The 16215-nt window shown below is 41.8% G+C and overlaps 2 protein-coding genes across 2 annotated transcripts; both read right to left on the bottom strand.

Annotated features, from left to right (window-relative positions):
• Positions 1–6438: 6438 nt before the first annotated feature.
• Positions 6439–10410, bottom strand: LOC121838656 (gastrula zinc finger protein XlCGF8.2DB-like). The gene is made up of 2 exons (XM_042318602.1): positions 10091–10410; positions 6439–8812 (listed from the first exon to the last, which is right to left on the bottom strand). The coding sequence occupies exon 2, from the start codon at positions 8574–8576 to the stop codon at positions 7560–7562; it is 1017 nt and encodes a 338-aa protein (XP_042174536.1). The 5' UTR covers positions 8577–8812; positions 10091–10410; the 3' UTR covers positions 6439–7559.
• Positions 10411–12415: 2005 nt separating this feature from the next.
• LOC112239841 lies at positions 12416–15824 on the bottom strand. Its single transcript, XM_024408241.2, has 2 exons — positions 14375–15824; positions 12416–12948 (listed from the first exon to the last, which is right to left on the bottom strand). The coding sequence occupies exons 1-2, from the start codon at positions 14538–14540 to the stop codon at positions 12416–12418; spliced, it is 699 nt and encodes a 232-aa protein (XP_024264009.2). The 5' UTR covers positions 14541–15824.
• Between the last annotated feature and the right edge of the window lie 391 nt (positions 15825–16215).

Genomic DNA, 16215 nt, shown 5'->3' with positions numbered 1-16215 from the left:
AACTGAAACATTTCCCACAATCACCACAGCGAAATGGTTTCTCTCCTGTATGAGTCCGTATATGCGAGGTTAGGGTCCCCTTTTGACTAAAACTCTTCCCGCAGTCACCACAGCTAAATGGTTTCTCTCCTGTGTGAGTCACCATGTGCATTGTTAGGTGTTGCTTGCAGGCAAAGCTTTTCCCACAGTGACCACACTTACATTATTTCTCCCCTGTGTGAATCCTCATGTGCTTGGACAGATCTCCTTTGAGTTTGAAGGTCTTGCCATAAACAGAACAGGTGCAGAGTTTTCCACTTTGACAGAAGCGGACATGGGCCGTCAGTTTACAGGTGGAGTTGTATCGTTTTCTGCAGAAGTAGAGAGTCACATGACTCTTAAGGTCAGCTTTCAGATCAAACATTTCACCACAGTCCCGGCAGTGGTGAGGTTTTTTAGACATGGTGCTGGGTTTGAAACAGTGTTCCCCATCGATGGGTTTGGATCCAATGGCGGGCTGGGATCCAATGGCGGGCTGGGATCAATGGAGGGCTGGGATCAATGGAGGGCTGGGATCAATGGAGGGCTGGGATCCAATGGAGGGCTGGGATCCAATGGAGGGCTGGGATCCAATGGAGGGCTGCTGCCAAGTCCTACTACGATTCTGCTTACAGCTGAGTTGTGGCTGGAGGCATCGTTTTGATCCTCTGGAGGGTCACAGGGAATGTAGAGACCCTTAAGGTGGGTCACAGGGAATGTAGTGACCCTTTAGTTGGGTCACAGTAACAAAAGGTGTGAGTTCCACTTGTTTAGGGTCACGCTCTCTGTTATCCACAGTCTGGGTTTGGGGAAGAGTCATGGACTGAAGTGGGTCCTCCTGATCACATTCACTTTTCACACAGGAAGGAGTGAATTTGAACTCTATGATATCAGCCTCCAGCCCTTGAAGCTGCTCTTCCTCCTGACTGGTCCTGAGTTCCTCCTGTTCCTCTTTAATCTGTTTTTCATGAAACTGATATTTGAAGGAAAACAGACCAAAGTATGAGAAATGACGGTTGCTTCTACATTGATAAAGTTTGATCATACTGGTCCCCTCCCCATGTCAAACACATGGATTCAAGGCATGTTTGCAGAGGACGTGGTTTATATAGCTGGTCATGGCTCACATCAACACCATTATCTCAGAAACCCTAGAACATTATCTCAGAAACCCTAGAACCACTCCAATTTGCATACCGCCCCAACAGATCCACAGATGATGCAATCTCTATTGCCCTCCACACTGCCCTTTCCCACCTGGACAAAAGGAACACCTATGTGAGAATGCTGTTCAGTGACTACACCTCAGCGTTCAACTCCATAGTGCCCTCAAAGCTCATCACTAAGCTAAGGATCCTGACTAAACACCTCCCTCTACAACTGGATCCTGGACTTCCTGACGGGCCGCCCCCAGGTGGTAAGGGTTGGTAACAACACACCTGCTTGCTGGTTAGCCGTTTAGGAGTCTTATTGCTTGGGGGTAGAAGCTGTTAAGAAGTCTTTTGGACCTAGACTTGGTGCTCCTGTACCGCCTGCCTTGCGGTAGCAGAGAGAACAGTCTATGACTCGGGTGGCTGGAGTCTGACAATTTTTAGAGCCTTCCTCTGACACCGCCTGGTATAGAGGCCCTGGATAGCAGGAAGCCTGGCCCCAGCAGTTGCCATACCAGGCAGTGATGCAACCAGTCAGGATGCTCTCGATGGTGCAGCTCTGGAACCTTTTGAGGATGAGGACCCACGCTAAATGTTTTCAGACTCCTGAGGGGAAGAGGCTTTGTCGTGCCCTCTTCACAGCTGTCTTAGTGTGTTTGGACCATGATATCTAGGCATAGTTACAACATATACTTATTACTTCAACTAACCAGTGCCCCTGAACATGGACTCTGTACCGGTACCCCCTGTATATAGCCTCGCTACTGTTATTTTATTGCAGCTCTGTAAATATTTTAACTAACCTCTTTTTCTTAAATGCATTTTTGGTTTAATGGCCTGTAAAGTAAGTATTCGGCGAATGTGACAAATACAATTTGGTGGCCACACCAGACACTGACTGGTTTTCTGATTTACCCCCACACACTTTTTTTAAGGTATCTGTGACAAACATATGCATATTTGCATTCCCATTAATGTGAAATCCATAGATTAGGCCTAATTGATTGAATTCCTTATATGGTCTGTAACTCAGTAAAATCTTAGAAATTGTTGCGTTCATATTTTTGTTCATTGTAGCCATCTGAAGATCTACATACGAACCTATTCTACATAGTTGTATCTCCGGTGTGATCCGCAGCAGTCTCCGTAGCCGATCATTCTCCTCGTGGTACTCCGTTACCGTTTCTTCAACTGCCCCAAAAATCTCCACAGCTGCCGCGGTTAAACGCTCATTTAAAAACACACGAAACAACTGTAGTTTAGACATGTTTCAGTCGACTGAGAGTTTGGTATTCAGCTAGTATGTTTACATCCACGAGGAAGGAATGGCGTTCACAAACAAATCAAACCCTCCCTTAGTTTTACTTCCGTTTTGTTCTGTTTTTTTTTTTTTGTCAGCGTGTGGCAAGCCCATAAACAAATCACAGCGCCCCCATGTGGATGGGGATTTACTACACGCTACAGATCGACAATGGGAATAGATACTGTTGTTCTGGGATTCTTGAAAGATGACAAAATGTGTAGAATTGCACAAAATGAACTCTAAAACTTCATGATGAGTTCATATTTTTCGTGGCCCCCACCCCCATCAAAGTTGCCCATCCCTGCACTATATAATGCTCTAGGGCTAATTTAGTTCACATTTTAGACTATCTTTCTAGATTCAGAACTTAAAAACAACATTTATAAAGTTATACATTATCCCTTAGATCAGTGGAGGCTGCTGAGGGGAGGACAGCTCATAATAATGGCTGGAATGGAGTCAATGGAATGACATAAAACACAAAGATGTGGTTTCCATGTGGTTGATACCACTCCACTGACTCCATCCCAGGTTGGAAATTCAACCACTTGACTAGAAAATGTTAGCTGACATGGTCTAATTGAGTGACTATCAGTGACTGACATAAGAGACAACTGTTTCTGCTCAACTAAATGTCAAAATTGCACCTTGTGTTGTTTTGTACTATCCTAACTCACAAATGCAAGTTGAGACCCAGACAGTTAAAAATAAAAGTATAATAATACAAATAATATTTTTTGGGGGGATTGATCCTAGGGCCTTCAAAAGGTGGGCCCATCCCTGTGCTAGAATATCTAGCTTCCCGTTGAGCATGCTCCGTGGTGCACCTTGGATGGAACCACTTACTAGGGAGAATAGGGGGGTACTCTTGGTCCAGTCAGTGTTCCCTCTTCGCAAAATATATCTGACATATATTTTTTATAAATAATTATATACATGCGAAGACAACTACCCAACTACCAAAAGGAAAAAAGGCTGCCTAAGTATGATTCCCAATCAGAGACAACGATAGACAGCTGTCCCTGATTGAGATCCATACCCGGCCAAAACCTAGAAACAAACAAAATAGAATGCCCACCCCGAATTACACCCTGACCTAACCAAATAGAGAAATAAAACGGAGCTCTAAGGTCAGGGCGTGACATGGGTGGATGGTGAAGTAGACATACTTGGTATTCACATCTCAAAAAATATAAATTAACTTACCACAATCAATTTCAATAGAAAGTTAACAAAAATAGATAAGATTCTGCAACCATGGAGAGGCAAATACTTCTGTTTATGGAAAATTCACATTGATTAACTCTTTGGTCCCACCACAGTTTACTTACTTACTAATGGGGCTGCCTACTCCAGACAACTTGTTTTTAAAATCCTATGAGCAAAATATATCATTTTATTTCGAAAGCTAAGCCATACAAAATTTAACGTGCCTATTTATATAATGAACATGAGTTTGTGGGGCTAAAATGGTTCAATATTAAAGCTTTAAACCTCTCATTAAAGGATTCATTCAAACATAAATTCTAGTTAAACCCAAAATGGTTCTCCAGTAGATTAAGTAAATTTGTTTAAAAAAGTAGCCTTTTTGCCTTCATGCAGATTACAACTTATAATTTCCGACTAATTTAAAATGAAATTAAAGTATCACCCTTTCTTAAACAAGCCATACAAAGTGGGTTAAAATTTCAGTTTTATCCTCCAGAAAAGATAGAACAAATATTACAACACATTTTATGGTTAAACTCAAATATACTGATTAATAAAAAACATTCTTTAAATATTATATGAATAGAAACAGAGGAGTTATGTCACATATGCAGCTATTGAAAATATATAGGAATGTCTGCTCAATCCAAACATACAACCAACTGATTGACGCATTACCACAAAAATGGAGGAGACAAGTGGAAGAGGGAGAAGGTAGGGCACTTGTTTGTCTGCCATATAGTAAAGATACAAATGGGCTGGAAAGAATTGGCATAAACAGAAAAATATACCAGTTTCATTTGAGGACACAAATGTTGACAGCTGCGCCATAAAGATTGCAAAATAAATGGAAGAGATTTTCAATGTACCGATTCCATGGCACATGGTTTATGAACTGGTACACCAAACAACACTTGATTCAACACTCAGAGTTTTTCCAATTATTATACAACACTCTTGCCACCAACAGAAAGCTATATATATGGGACATACAATAATCTCAACTCTGTAGATTTGGCTGCAGAGACAGACTCCGTACATCATTTATTTTGGTATTGCCCCTATGTAGCTTGTCTCTGGTCACAGGTTCAGGAATGGTTAAAAAAAAATCACAACATTCATTTAAAATGAACCTTACAAATAGCAGTGTTGGGCAATTTGGAAAGCCACAGTCAGTCAAATAATATTACTTGTAGTAAAAGTTTACATCTTTGGCTCACAATCTGTGGATACTATACAATTAGAAAGGTTCAAAATGTATAAAAAACATCACAGCACAATTCAAAAATATATGGCACATGTAAACCAAACGACGGTGGTCTATGGCGATAGGTACGATGGGCTGAGAGTGGGAGGAAGGAGTCTATGTTCAGTCATGTATTATTATGTAATTACTGTATGTAAAATGTATGTGCAGTCGTGGCCAAAAGTGTTGAGAATGACATATATTAATTTTCACAAAGTCTGCTACCTCAGTTTGGATGATGGCAATTTGCATATACTCCAGAATGTTATGAAGAGTGATCAGATGAATTGCAATTAATTGCAAAGTCCCTATTTGCCATGCAAATGAACTGAATCCCCCAAAAACATTTCCACTGCATTTCAGCCCTGCCACAAAAGGACCAGCTGACATCATGTCAATGATTCTCTCGTGTGAGTGTTGACGAGGACAAGGCCAGAGATCACTCTGTCATGCTGATTGAGTTCGAATAACAGACTGGAAGCTTCAAAAGGAGGGTGGTGCTTGGAATCATTGTTCTTCCTCTGTCAACCATGGTTACCTGCAAGGAAACACGTGTCTTCATCATTGCTTTGATATTCTTCAAAAGGTACAGGGATTGGACTGCTGAGGACTGGGGTAAAGTCATTTTCTCTGATGAATCCCCTTTCCGATTGTTTGGGGCATCCGGAAAAAAGCTTGTCCGGCGAAGACAAGGTGAACGCTACCATCAGTCCTGTGTCATGCCAACAGTAAAGCACCCTGAGACCATTCATGTGTGGGGTTGCTTCTCAGCCAAGGGAGTGGGCTCACTCACAATTTTGCCTAAGAACACAGCCATGAATAAAGAATGGTACCAACGCATCCTCTGAGAGCAACTTCTCCCAACCATCCAGGAACAGTTTGGTGATGAACAATGCCTTTTCCAGCATGATGGAGCACATTGCCATAAGGCAAAAGTGATAACTAAGTGGCTCGGGAACAAAACATCGATATTTTTGGTCCATGGCCAGGAAACTCCCCAGACCTTAATCCAATTGAGAACTTGTGGTCAATCCTCAAGAGGCGGGTGGACAAACAAAAACCCACAAATTCTGACAAACTCCAAGCATTAATTATGCAAGAATGGGCTGCCATCAGTCAGGATGTGGCCCAGAAGTTAATTGACAGCATGCCAGGGCGGATTGCAGAGGCCTTGAAAAAGAAGGGTCAACACTGCAAATATTGACTCTTTACATCAACTTCATGTAATTGTCAATAAAAGCCTTTGACTCTTATGAAATGCTTGTAATTATACTTCAGTATTCCATAGTAACATCTCACAGAAAATATCTAAAGATTTGTGTCATTCTCAAAACCTTTTGGCCGACTGTACAGTACCAGTCAATAGTTTGGATACACCTACTCATTCAACGGTTTTTATTTGTTCTATTTTATACGTTGTAGAATAATAGTGAAGACATCAAAACTATGAAATAACACATATGGAATCATGTAGTAACCAAAAAAAGTGTTAAACAAATCAAAATATATTTTATATCTGAGATTCTTCAAAGTAGCCACCCTTTTGCCTTGATCACAGCTTTGCACACTTTTGTAGCAGAAAAGCTGTAAAAAAAACATATGGGTTAATAAAAAAAAGAGTAAATGTTACTTATTTAATGAAAAACATAACTTCCATGTAAACAATGAGTCGTTGGGACCTCCCATGATGTCACAAAATGGTCGCCTAAAGTCGTCAGGACGTTGTGTCATGGTTCCCTAGAGGATCTGTCTAATTCCTGGCAGGTCTCGAGGACGTTTTTAAGGAATTCTTGGGATGTTGTGTCATGGTCCCTAAAGGTTCATGGGAAATTGTGCCATGCTCTCTCCTGGAGGTTTTTGTCTAGTTCCCGGTTTGTTCCGAGGACGTTACCCGATGCTCATAAAGAAATGCGCCCCCCCCCCAAAATGGTTTACCCAGGGCACACGCACCCTAGTTTCATTACACTTCACCCTTTGTTACTGTTGCCAAGCCCATCAAGGCTCTGATTGGTGAACCACTGATCCAGTCACAGCTCTTTGTCTTTTGGCAATGCTAGGGACAGCCACCGACACACACAAACAGTGCTTTTAACAGTGTTTTACACCCACATATTTGAGAATGTTCTCTTAGGCGGCTTCCACCCGGTTACCTAACCCTGAACCTTAGAGGCTGCTGCCCTAAATACATAGACTGGAATTCACTTGCATAATGGAACACTAGTCACTTTAATAATATTTACATACTGCTTTACTCATCTCACATGAATATACTGTACTCTATTCTATTGTATTTTAGTCTATGCCACTCCGACATGGCTCATCCTAATATTTATATATTCCTTAATTCCATTTTACTTTTTGGTTTGTGTGTATTCCTGCTGTGCCACAAAATCTGTAGAATTTCAGAAGTTCCCTACACATTCATTACCTATAACACATCTATGCACGTAACAAAATAATGCCATCTGCACTAATATTTTAGTCATCAGTTAATCTGACTATTCTCTCTGACTTCATTGACTTATTCCAGCTATGTGTGTCTGAGCGTGTACTCAGAATCGTCCACATCCTGACTTTTTATGTTCATCTTGTGACTAAATAGATCTTTGTCATAATGTTCTTTCTTTCAGTTTTAATCCTGTTTTCCTCCTTTGTGTATATTTTTCACATGCGTCAGTAGGTTAGACTTTTGAGTGAAGCTTTTCCCGCAGTCATCACAGCTAAATGGTTTCTCTCCTGTGTGAGTCAGTTTATGGCTCCTAAGGTTCCCCTTCTGAATGAAGCTTTTCCCACAGTCATCACAGCTAAAAGGTTTCTCTCCTGTGTGAGTCAGTGTATGCTTCTTTAGGGACCCCTTCTGATTGAAGCTTTTCCCACAGTCAGCACAGCTAAATGGTTTCCCTACTGTGTGAGTCTGGATATGTAAAGATAGTTTCCATTTCTGATTGAAGCTTTTCCCACAGTCGCCACAGCTAAATGGTGTCTTTCCTGTGTGAGTCAGTTTATGCTTCTTTAGGGATCCCTTCTGATTGAAGCTTTTCCCACAGTCAGCACAGCTAAATGATTTCTCTCCTGTGTGAGTCAACATATGGTTCTTTAGGTTCCCCTTCAAATTGAAGCTTTTCCCACAGTCTCCACAGCTAAATGGTTTCTCTCCCACTCCTGTGTGAATCCTCATGTGCTTGGACAGATATCCTTTGAGTTTGAAGGTCTTGGCACAAACAGGGCAGGTGCAGGGTCTCCCACTGTGACAGAGGCGGATATGGGCCTTTAGTTTACAGGTGGAGGTGCAGCGTTTTCTGCAGAAACTGCATTCACGGAGTCTCTTCTTGTAGAGAGTCATATGCCTCTGCAGGTCAGCTTTCAGAGCAAACTTTTCACCACATTCACGGCAGTGGTGAGTTTTTCTAGACGTGCTGGAAGAATGTTCCGCCATCAATGGGCTGGGATCCAATGGTGGGCTGCTGTCAAGTCCTACTGGGTTTCTGCTTACGGCTGAGCTGTGGCTGGAGGCATTGTTTTGATTATCTGGAGGGTCACAGGGAATGTAGAGACCCTTAAGGTGGGTCACAGTAACAAAAGGTGTGAGAACCACTTGTTTAGGGTCACTCTCTCTGTTCTCCACAGTCTGGGTTTGGTGAAGAGTCATGGACTGAAGTGGGTCCTCCTGATCACATTCACTTTTCACACAGGAAGGAGTGAATTTGAAATCAGCCTCCAGCCCTTGAAGCAGCTCTTCCTCCTGACTGGTCCTGAGTTCCTCCTGTTCCTCTTTAATCTGTGGAAGTTCTGGGTTCTCCTGCCCCAGACTGGGGCTCCACTCCTGCTCACAGTGCTGCTACTCAGGGAGAACCTCCTCCTCAGAGACAGGGAGCTGCAGGGAGTCTGGAGGAAAGGAGAGAGGAGCAGAGGTTCTCTATAGAGCCTTTAGACAGTCGTCACTTGCTGGCACAGCCACAGTCATAAACCCTGCCTATTTCTAAAATGTCTCTTCTTAAAGCAGAACTGAACTCAAGAACCAATTTCTCTAATTGAAAACAGCATGTGACCAGGAACTCTGCTAGAGCACATGGACAGTTAAAGGCCATGAGCAGTCAGAAGTATATGTTTCATGAAATTGGATGATATTTGAAGGAAACCAGATTAAAGTATGATGACCAAAGTGTGAAAATGACTGTTGCTTCTACATTGATAAAGTTTGATCATAAAGTTACTGGTTCCCTCCCCCATGTCAAACACTTGGACTCATTATTAAGGGGACAAGGTGACATCACTTAATTTGAATGTGTGCTAACATAATATTCTCTTCTCTTTAAATAAGTACTGCATTGTCACAAACATCGGAGAAGTCGTGTTTGCAGAGGGGCGTGGTTTATATAGCTGGTCATGGCTCACATCAACACCATCATCTCAGAAACCCGAGACCCACACCAATTTGCATACCGCCCCAACAAATCCATGGCTTGGGGGTAAAAGCTGTTAGGAAGCCTTTTGGACCTAGACTTTGTACTCCAGTACCGCTTGCTGTGCATTAACAGAGAGAACAGTCTATGACTAGGGTGGCTGAAGTCTGACAATTTTTAGGGCCTTCCTCTGACACCGTCTGGTATAGAGGTCCTGGATGGCAGGAAGCTTGGCCCCCGAGCAGTTGCCATACCAGGCAGTAATGCAACCAGTCAGGATGCTCTCGATGGTGCAGCTGTAGAACCTTTTGTGGATCTGAGGACAATTACAAAATATGTTCAGTCTCCTGAGGTGGAATAGGCTTTGTCGTGCCCTCTTCACAACTGTCTCAGTGTGTTTGGATGATGATATCTATGCATACTCACTTTAACTCTATCTACATGTACATATTACCTCAATTACCTCGACTAACATGTGCCCCCACACTGACTCTGTACCGGCTACCCCTGTATATAGCCTCACTGCTACAGTTATTTTACCCCCCTGATCAGATTTCTGAACCTTTTTTAAGATATATGTGACCAACAGACTGATATCTGCATTCCCGTTATTAATGTGAAATCCACAGATTAGGGCACAATGAATTTATTTCAATTGATTTAATTCCTTATATTAACTGGAACTTAGTAAAATGTTAGAAATTGTTAAATGTATCTATATTTTTGTTCAGCGTAGCCATCTGAAGATCTACATACAAACCTATCCTACATAGTTGTATCTCCGGTGTGATCCGCAGCAGTCTCCGTAGCCGATCATTCTCCTCCTGGTAGTCCGCTACTGTTTCTTCAACTGCCCCGAAAATCTCCACAGCTGCCGCGGTTAAACGCTCATTTAAAAACACACGAAACGACTGTAGTTTAGACATGTTTTAGTCGACTGAAAGTTGTGTATTCAGCATGTATGTTTTCTCGGACGAGGACAAACAAACCCAAACAAACTCTCCCTACCGTTTTACTTCCGTATTGTTTTGTTCTGTTTTTGTCAGCGGGAAACGAGACCAGAAACAAATCACAGCGCCCCCATGGTGATGGGGCTTTACTACAGGCTACAGACCAATGATACTGGGAATAGACACTGTAGCTCAGGGATTCTTGAAAGACGGGACAAAACTCCATCTTTTTCACACAAATATTTTTCTTCATATAAACAACATTTGAAATATACATTTTGATGAACCAGATATACATTTAAAAAAGTAGGATGTTTTCTAAAAATGCAACTAAGTGGATCTATGTCAACTCCATCTAACCCCATAAAAGGAAGTTCATTTTTACATTTATTGTCCAACAACTGTTTAAAGTCCTTGATTGTGTCATTCTAACATTAGATTATTCAAATATGTAATACAAATCTCCAAACGTTTTGTTTTATTTTATAGTACTATATTAGGGATGGTTAACTGGTGACCCGGCCTTTTGAAGGCCCTCAGATCAATTTCCGTACGCAGTTAAATCATTAAAATAAATTCAGTTGGGGTCTCCACTAATTGTTGGGCGTTATAATATCTAATGTAGTAAAATACACAAGGTGCAATATTGAAATGTAGTTGTGCATCAGCAGTTTTTCTCTTGATATGTCAGCCACTGACAGTCACTCAATTATCTTATGTCAGCTAACATTTTTTAGACTGGTAAATTAGTTTAACGGCCAGCTATCTAAACTTAGTAATCATGATCGAATTACCGGACGGCGGGCATTTTGGCATGTCTTTCTAGATTCAGAACTTAAAACAACATTTATAGTTATACATCAACCCTTAAGATTTCCTTTTGCTGCAGTAGGATGTGATGCAGACACCTCTTAATCAGAGGGACACTGAGGAGCAAACATGTGTTTAGTTTTATTTACTCAACATGCATTAGTCTAGAAGCCTGTATGTATAGAATGAAAAGATGTCCTCTTTCTGGGAACATTAAAGCAGATACCCAGTCTACATCTCTTTCTATTGTATTAATGTATACTCCTCTGGACTATCTGGATAACATACACGTTTGTACTTTGACACTCCTGGTGTTGACAACCAAATAATTTTACAGTCACCCTTGACCCCGCAGTACACAACATCTATTCGATGACATCCCCTTATGGTCAGTCATGTCTGGTCCTGTTTAGCTGTAATACAGTGTGTGTTAAGTAATGGGTAACATGTCCAACAGTGCCATCTAGTGAGGAGAAAGGAGAAGTGTCAGCACTGAGTTCATTAGCAGTGCCACTGTCAGACTTGTGACATGACCTGAAAAGGCAGTATTTTCCTCTAAAAAGCCTCGGAGAGTGTTGAGAGACTGAGTACATGCTCAAAGACTCACATCCGGTGGTTGGTGGAGGACGACACGATGATACCTCTCCTAGGGACCTGCTCTCCTTGCTTCAGGATTAAAGTTCCTCTGGTCTCTGATCTATTCTATTGGTAACCTGCTGTTTCTCTCCACAGTGCTCTCTGCTACTCTCTGGTCTAGTTACTTTACATCTGTCTGGAGGGAGAAATAGATGTCACAGAATCAGTTTATGGTCCCTAGGCTCCCCTTCTGATTAAAGCTTTCCCACAGTCATGATTTCTCTCCTGTGTGAGTCAGCATATGTAAAGATAAGGTCCGTTTATAACTGAAACTTTTCCCACAATCACTACAGCGAAATGGTTTCTCTCCTGTGTGAGTCCGTATATGGCTCCTTAGGTCCCCTTTTGAATAAAACTCTTCCCACAGTCTCCACAGCTAAATGGTTTCTTTCCTGTGTGAGTCACCATGTGCATTGTTTAGGTTCCCCTTCAAATTGAAGCTTTTCCCACAGTGACCACAGCTAAATGGTATTTCTCCCACTCCTGTGTGAATCCTCATGTGCTTGGACAGATATCCTTTGAGTTTGAAGGTCTTGCCATAAACAGGGCAGGTGCAGGGTCTTTCCCACTGTTGACAGAGGCGGATATGGGCCTTTAGTTTACAGGTGGAGGTGCAGCGTTTTCTGCAGAAACTGCATTCACGGAGTCTCTTCTTGTAGAGAGTCATATGCCTCTGCAGGTCAGCTTTTTTAGAGCAAACTTTTCACCACATTCACGGCAGTGGTGAGTTTTTCTAGACGTGCTGGGAAGAATGTTCCGATCATGGAGGGCTGGGATCCAGGGCTGGGATCGGAGGGGCTGCTGTCAAGTCCTACTGGGTTTCTGCTTACGGCTGAGCTGTGGCTGGAGGCATTGTTTTGATTATCTGGAGGGTCACAGGGAATGTGGAGACCCTTTAGTTGGGTCACAGTAACAAAAGGTGTGAGAACCACTTGTTTAGGGTCACTCTCTCTGTTCTCCACAGTCTGGGTTTGGGGAGAAGTGAAGGACTGAAATGGGTCCTCCTGATCACATTCACTTTTCACACAGGAAGGAGTGAATTTGAAATCAGCCTCCAGCCCTTGAAGCAGCTCTTCCTCCTGACTGGTCCTGAGTTCCTCCTGTTCCTCTTTAATCTGTGGAAGCTCTGGGTTCTCCTGCCCCAGACTGGGGCTCCACTCCTGCTCACAGTGCTGCTGCTCAGGGAGAACCTCCTCCTCAGAGACAGAGAGCTGCAGGGAGTCTGGAGGAAAGGAGAGAGGAGCAGAGGTTATCTATAGAGCCTTTAGACAGTCGTCACTAGCTGGCACAGCCACAGTCATAAATCCCACCTATTTCTAAAATGCATCTTCTTAAAGCAGAACTGAACTCAAGAACCAATTTCTCTAATTGAAAACAGCATGTGACCAGGAACTCTGCCAGAGCACATGGACAGTTAAAGGCCATGAGCAGTCAGAAGTATATGTTTCATGAAATTGGATGATATTTGAAGGAAACCAGATTAAAGTATGATGACCAAAGTGTGAAAATGACTGTTGCTTCTACATTGATAAAGTTTGATCATAAAGTTACTGGTTCCCTCCCCCATGTCAAACACTTGGACTCATTATTAAGGGGACAAGGTGACATCACTTAATTTGAATGTGTGCTAAAATAATATCCTCTTCTCTTTAAATAAGTACTGCATTGTCACAAACATCGGAGAAGTCGTGTTTGCAGAGGGGCGTGGTTTATATAGCTGGTCATGGTTCACATCAACACCATCATCTCAGAAACCTGAGACCCACACCAATTTGCATACCGCCCCAACAAATCCATGGCTTGGGGGTAAAAAGCTGTTAGGAAGCCTTTTGGACCTAGACTTTGTACTCCAGTACCGCTTGCTGTGCATTAACAGAGAGAACAGTCTATGACTAGGGTGGCTGAAGTCTGACAATTTTTAGGGCCTTCCTCTGACACCGTCTGGTATAGAGGTCCTGGATGGCAGGAAGCTTGGCCCCCGAGCAGTTGCCATACCAGGCAGTAATGCAACCAGTCAGGATGCTCTCGATGGTGCAGCTGTAGAACCTTTTGTGGATCTGAGGACAATTACAAAATATGTTCAGTCTCCTGAGGTGGAATAGGCTTTGTCGTGCCCTCTTCACAACTGTCTCAGTGTGTTTGGATGATGATATCTATGCATACTCACTTTAACTCTATCTACATGTACATATTACCTCAATTACCTCGACTAACATGTGCCCCCCACACTGACTCTGTACCGGTACCCCCTGTATATAGCCTCGCTACAGTTATTTTACAGCAGCTCTTTCACTATTTTTTACCTTAACTTATTTTTCTTAAAACGCATTGTTGGTTAAGGGCTTCTAAGTTAGCATTTCACTGTAAGGTCTACACCTGTTGTATTCGGTGCACGTGACAAATAAAATTGTGGTCACACCAGATCTGATCAGATTTCTGATCAACCCCCCAACCTTTTTTAAGATATATGTGACCAACAGACTGATATCTGCATTCCCGTTAATGTGAAATCCATAGATTAGGGCACAATGCATTTATTTCAATTGATTTAATTCCTTATATTAACTGGAATTTAGCAAAATGTTAGAAATTGTTAAATGTATCTATATTTTTGTTCAGCGTAGCCATCTGAAGATCTACATACGAACCTATTCTACATAGTTGTATCTCCGGTGTGATCCGCAGCAGTCTCCGTAGCCGATCATTCTCCTCCTGGTAGTCCGCTACTGTTTCTTCAACTGCCCCGAAAATCTCCACAGCTGCCGCGGTTAAACGCTCATTTAAAAACACACGAAACGACTGTAGTTTAGACATGTTTTAGCCGACTGAAAGTTGGGTAATTCAGCATGTATGTTTTCGCGGACGAGGACAAACAAACCCAAACAAACTCTCCCTACCGTTTTACTTCCGTATTGTTTTGTTCTGTTTTTGTCAGCGGGAAACGAGACCAGAAACAAATCACAGCGCCCCCATGGTGATGGGGCTTTACTACAGGCTACAGACCAATGATACTGGGAATAGACGCTGTAGCTCAGGGATTCTTGAAAGACGGGACAAACTCCATCTTTTTCACACAAATATTTTTCTTCATATAAACAACATTTGAAATATACATTTTGATGAACCAGATATACATTTAAAAAATTAGGATGTTTTCTAAAAATGCAACTAAGTGGATCTATGTCAACTCCATCTAACCCCATAAAAGGAAGTTCATTTTTACATTTATTGTCCAACAACTGTTTAAAGTCCTTGATTGTGTCATTCTAACATTAGATTATTCAAATATGTAATACAAATCTCCAAACGTTTTGTTTTATTTTATAGTACTATATCAGGGATGGTTAACTGGTGACCCGGCCTTTTGAAGGCCCTCAGATCAATTTCCGTAAGCAGTTAAATCATTAAAATAAATTCAGTTGGGGTCTCCACTAATTGTTGGGCGTTATAATATCTAATGTAGTAAAATACACAAGGTGCAATATTGAAATGTAGTTGTGCATCAGCAGTTTTTCTCTTGATATGTCAGCCACTGACAGTCACTCAATTATCTTATGTCAGCTAACATTTTTTAGACTGGTAAATTAGTTTAACGGCCAGCTATCTAAACTTAGTAATCATGATCGAATTACCGGACGGCGGGCATTTTGGCATGTCTTTCTAGATTCAGAACTTAAAACAACATTTATAGTTATACATCAACCCTTAAGATTTCCTTTTGCTGCAGTAGGATGTGATGCAGACACCTCTTAATCAGAGGGACACTGAGGAGCAAACATGTGTTTAGTTTTATTTACTCAACATGCATTAGTCTAGAAGCCTGTATGTATAGAATGAAAAGATGTCCTCTTTCTGGGAACATTTAAGCAGATACCTCATCTACACCTCTTTCTATTGTAGTAGACTAATGCATACAGTGAAAGTCCCACTCCTCCACATTGTGGTCAATATGGATAACACACACCTGTTTACTTGGACTCTCCTGGTGTTGTGAACCTAATCCTGATTTACAGTCACCTCTGACCCCACAGTACACAACATCTACAACATCTTCCCTCATTCCCAGGGTCAGTCCAGGTCAGTCATGTCTGGTTCAGTTTAGCATGGTCCTGTTGAGCTGTAATAAAGTGTGTGTGTTTTAATGTATTTAGTAATTTGTAAGAGTCAGGGGCATCATGCACCCATTATTTTAGAGGGGGCACGAAGTATGTGAGGTTCGAGGGGGCGTGGTTCAGAGAACGTAGCATGTTTCAAACACCTGAAACTGCTTTTTCCTGCAAGCTAGAGTTGTCATGTCTTTGGCTATGGCGGATTAAGTGATATGACATGCTATTCTATAAAATAATTTATCTGTAATTAATATTACCTGATTAATCTAATCATGTAAATGTAATTAACTAGAAAGTCAGGGCACCACGAAAGAATGTTTATAGAGCAGTTATCTTCCGAATAAACTCTTAAAGACCTGGTAATATTTAACCTCAATATC

Source organism: Oncorhynchus tshawytscha, unplaced genomic scaffold (assembly GCF_018296145.1).
Source record: "Oncorhynchus tshawytscha isolate Ot180627B unplaced genomic scaffold, Otsh_v2.0 Un_contig_588_pilon_pilon, whole genome shotgun sequence".
Taxonomy (NCBI): domain Eukaryota; kingdom Metazoa; phylum Chordata; class Actinopteri; order Salmoniformes; family Salmonidae; genus Oncorhynchus; species Oncorhynchus tshawytscha.
Note: the sequence above shows the minus strand (reverse complement) of the source record. Positions and strands in the feature narration are given on the sequence as shown.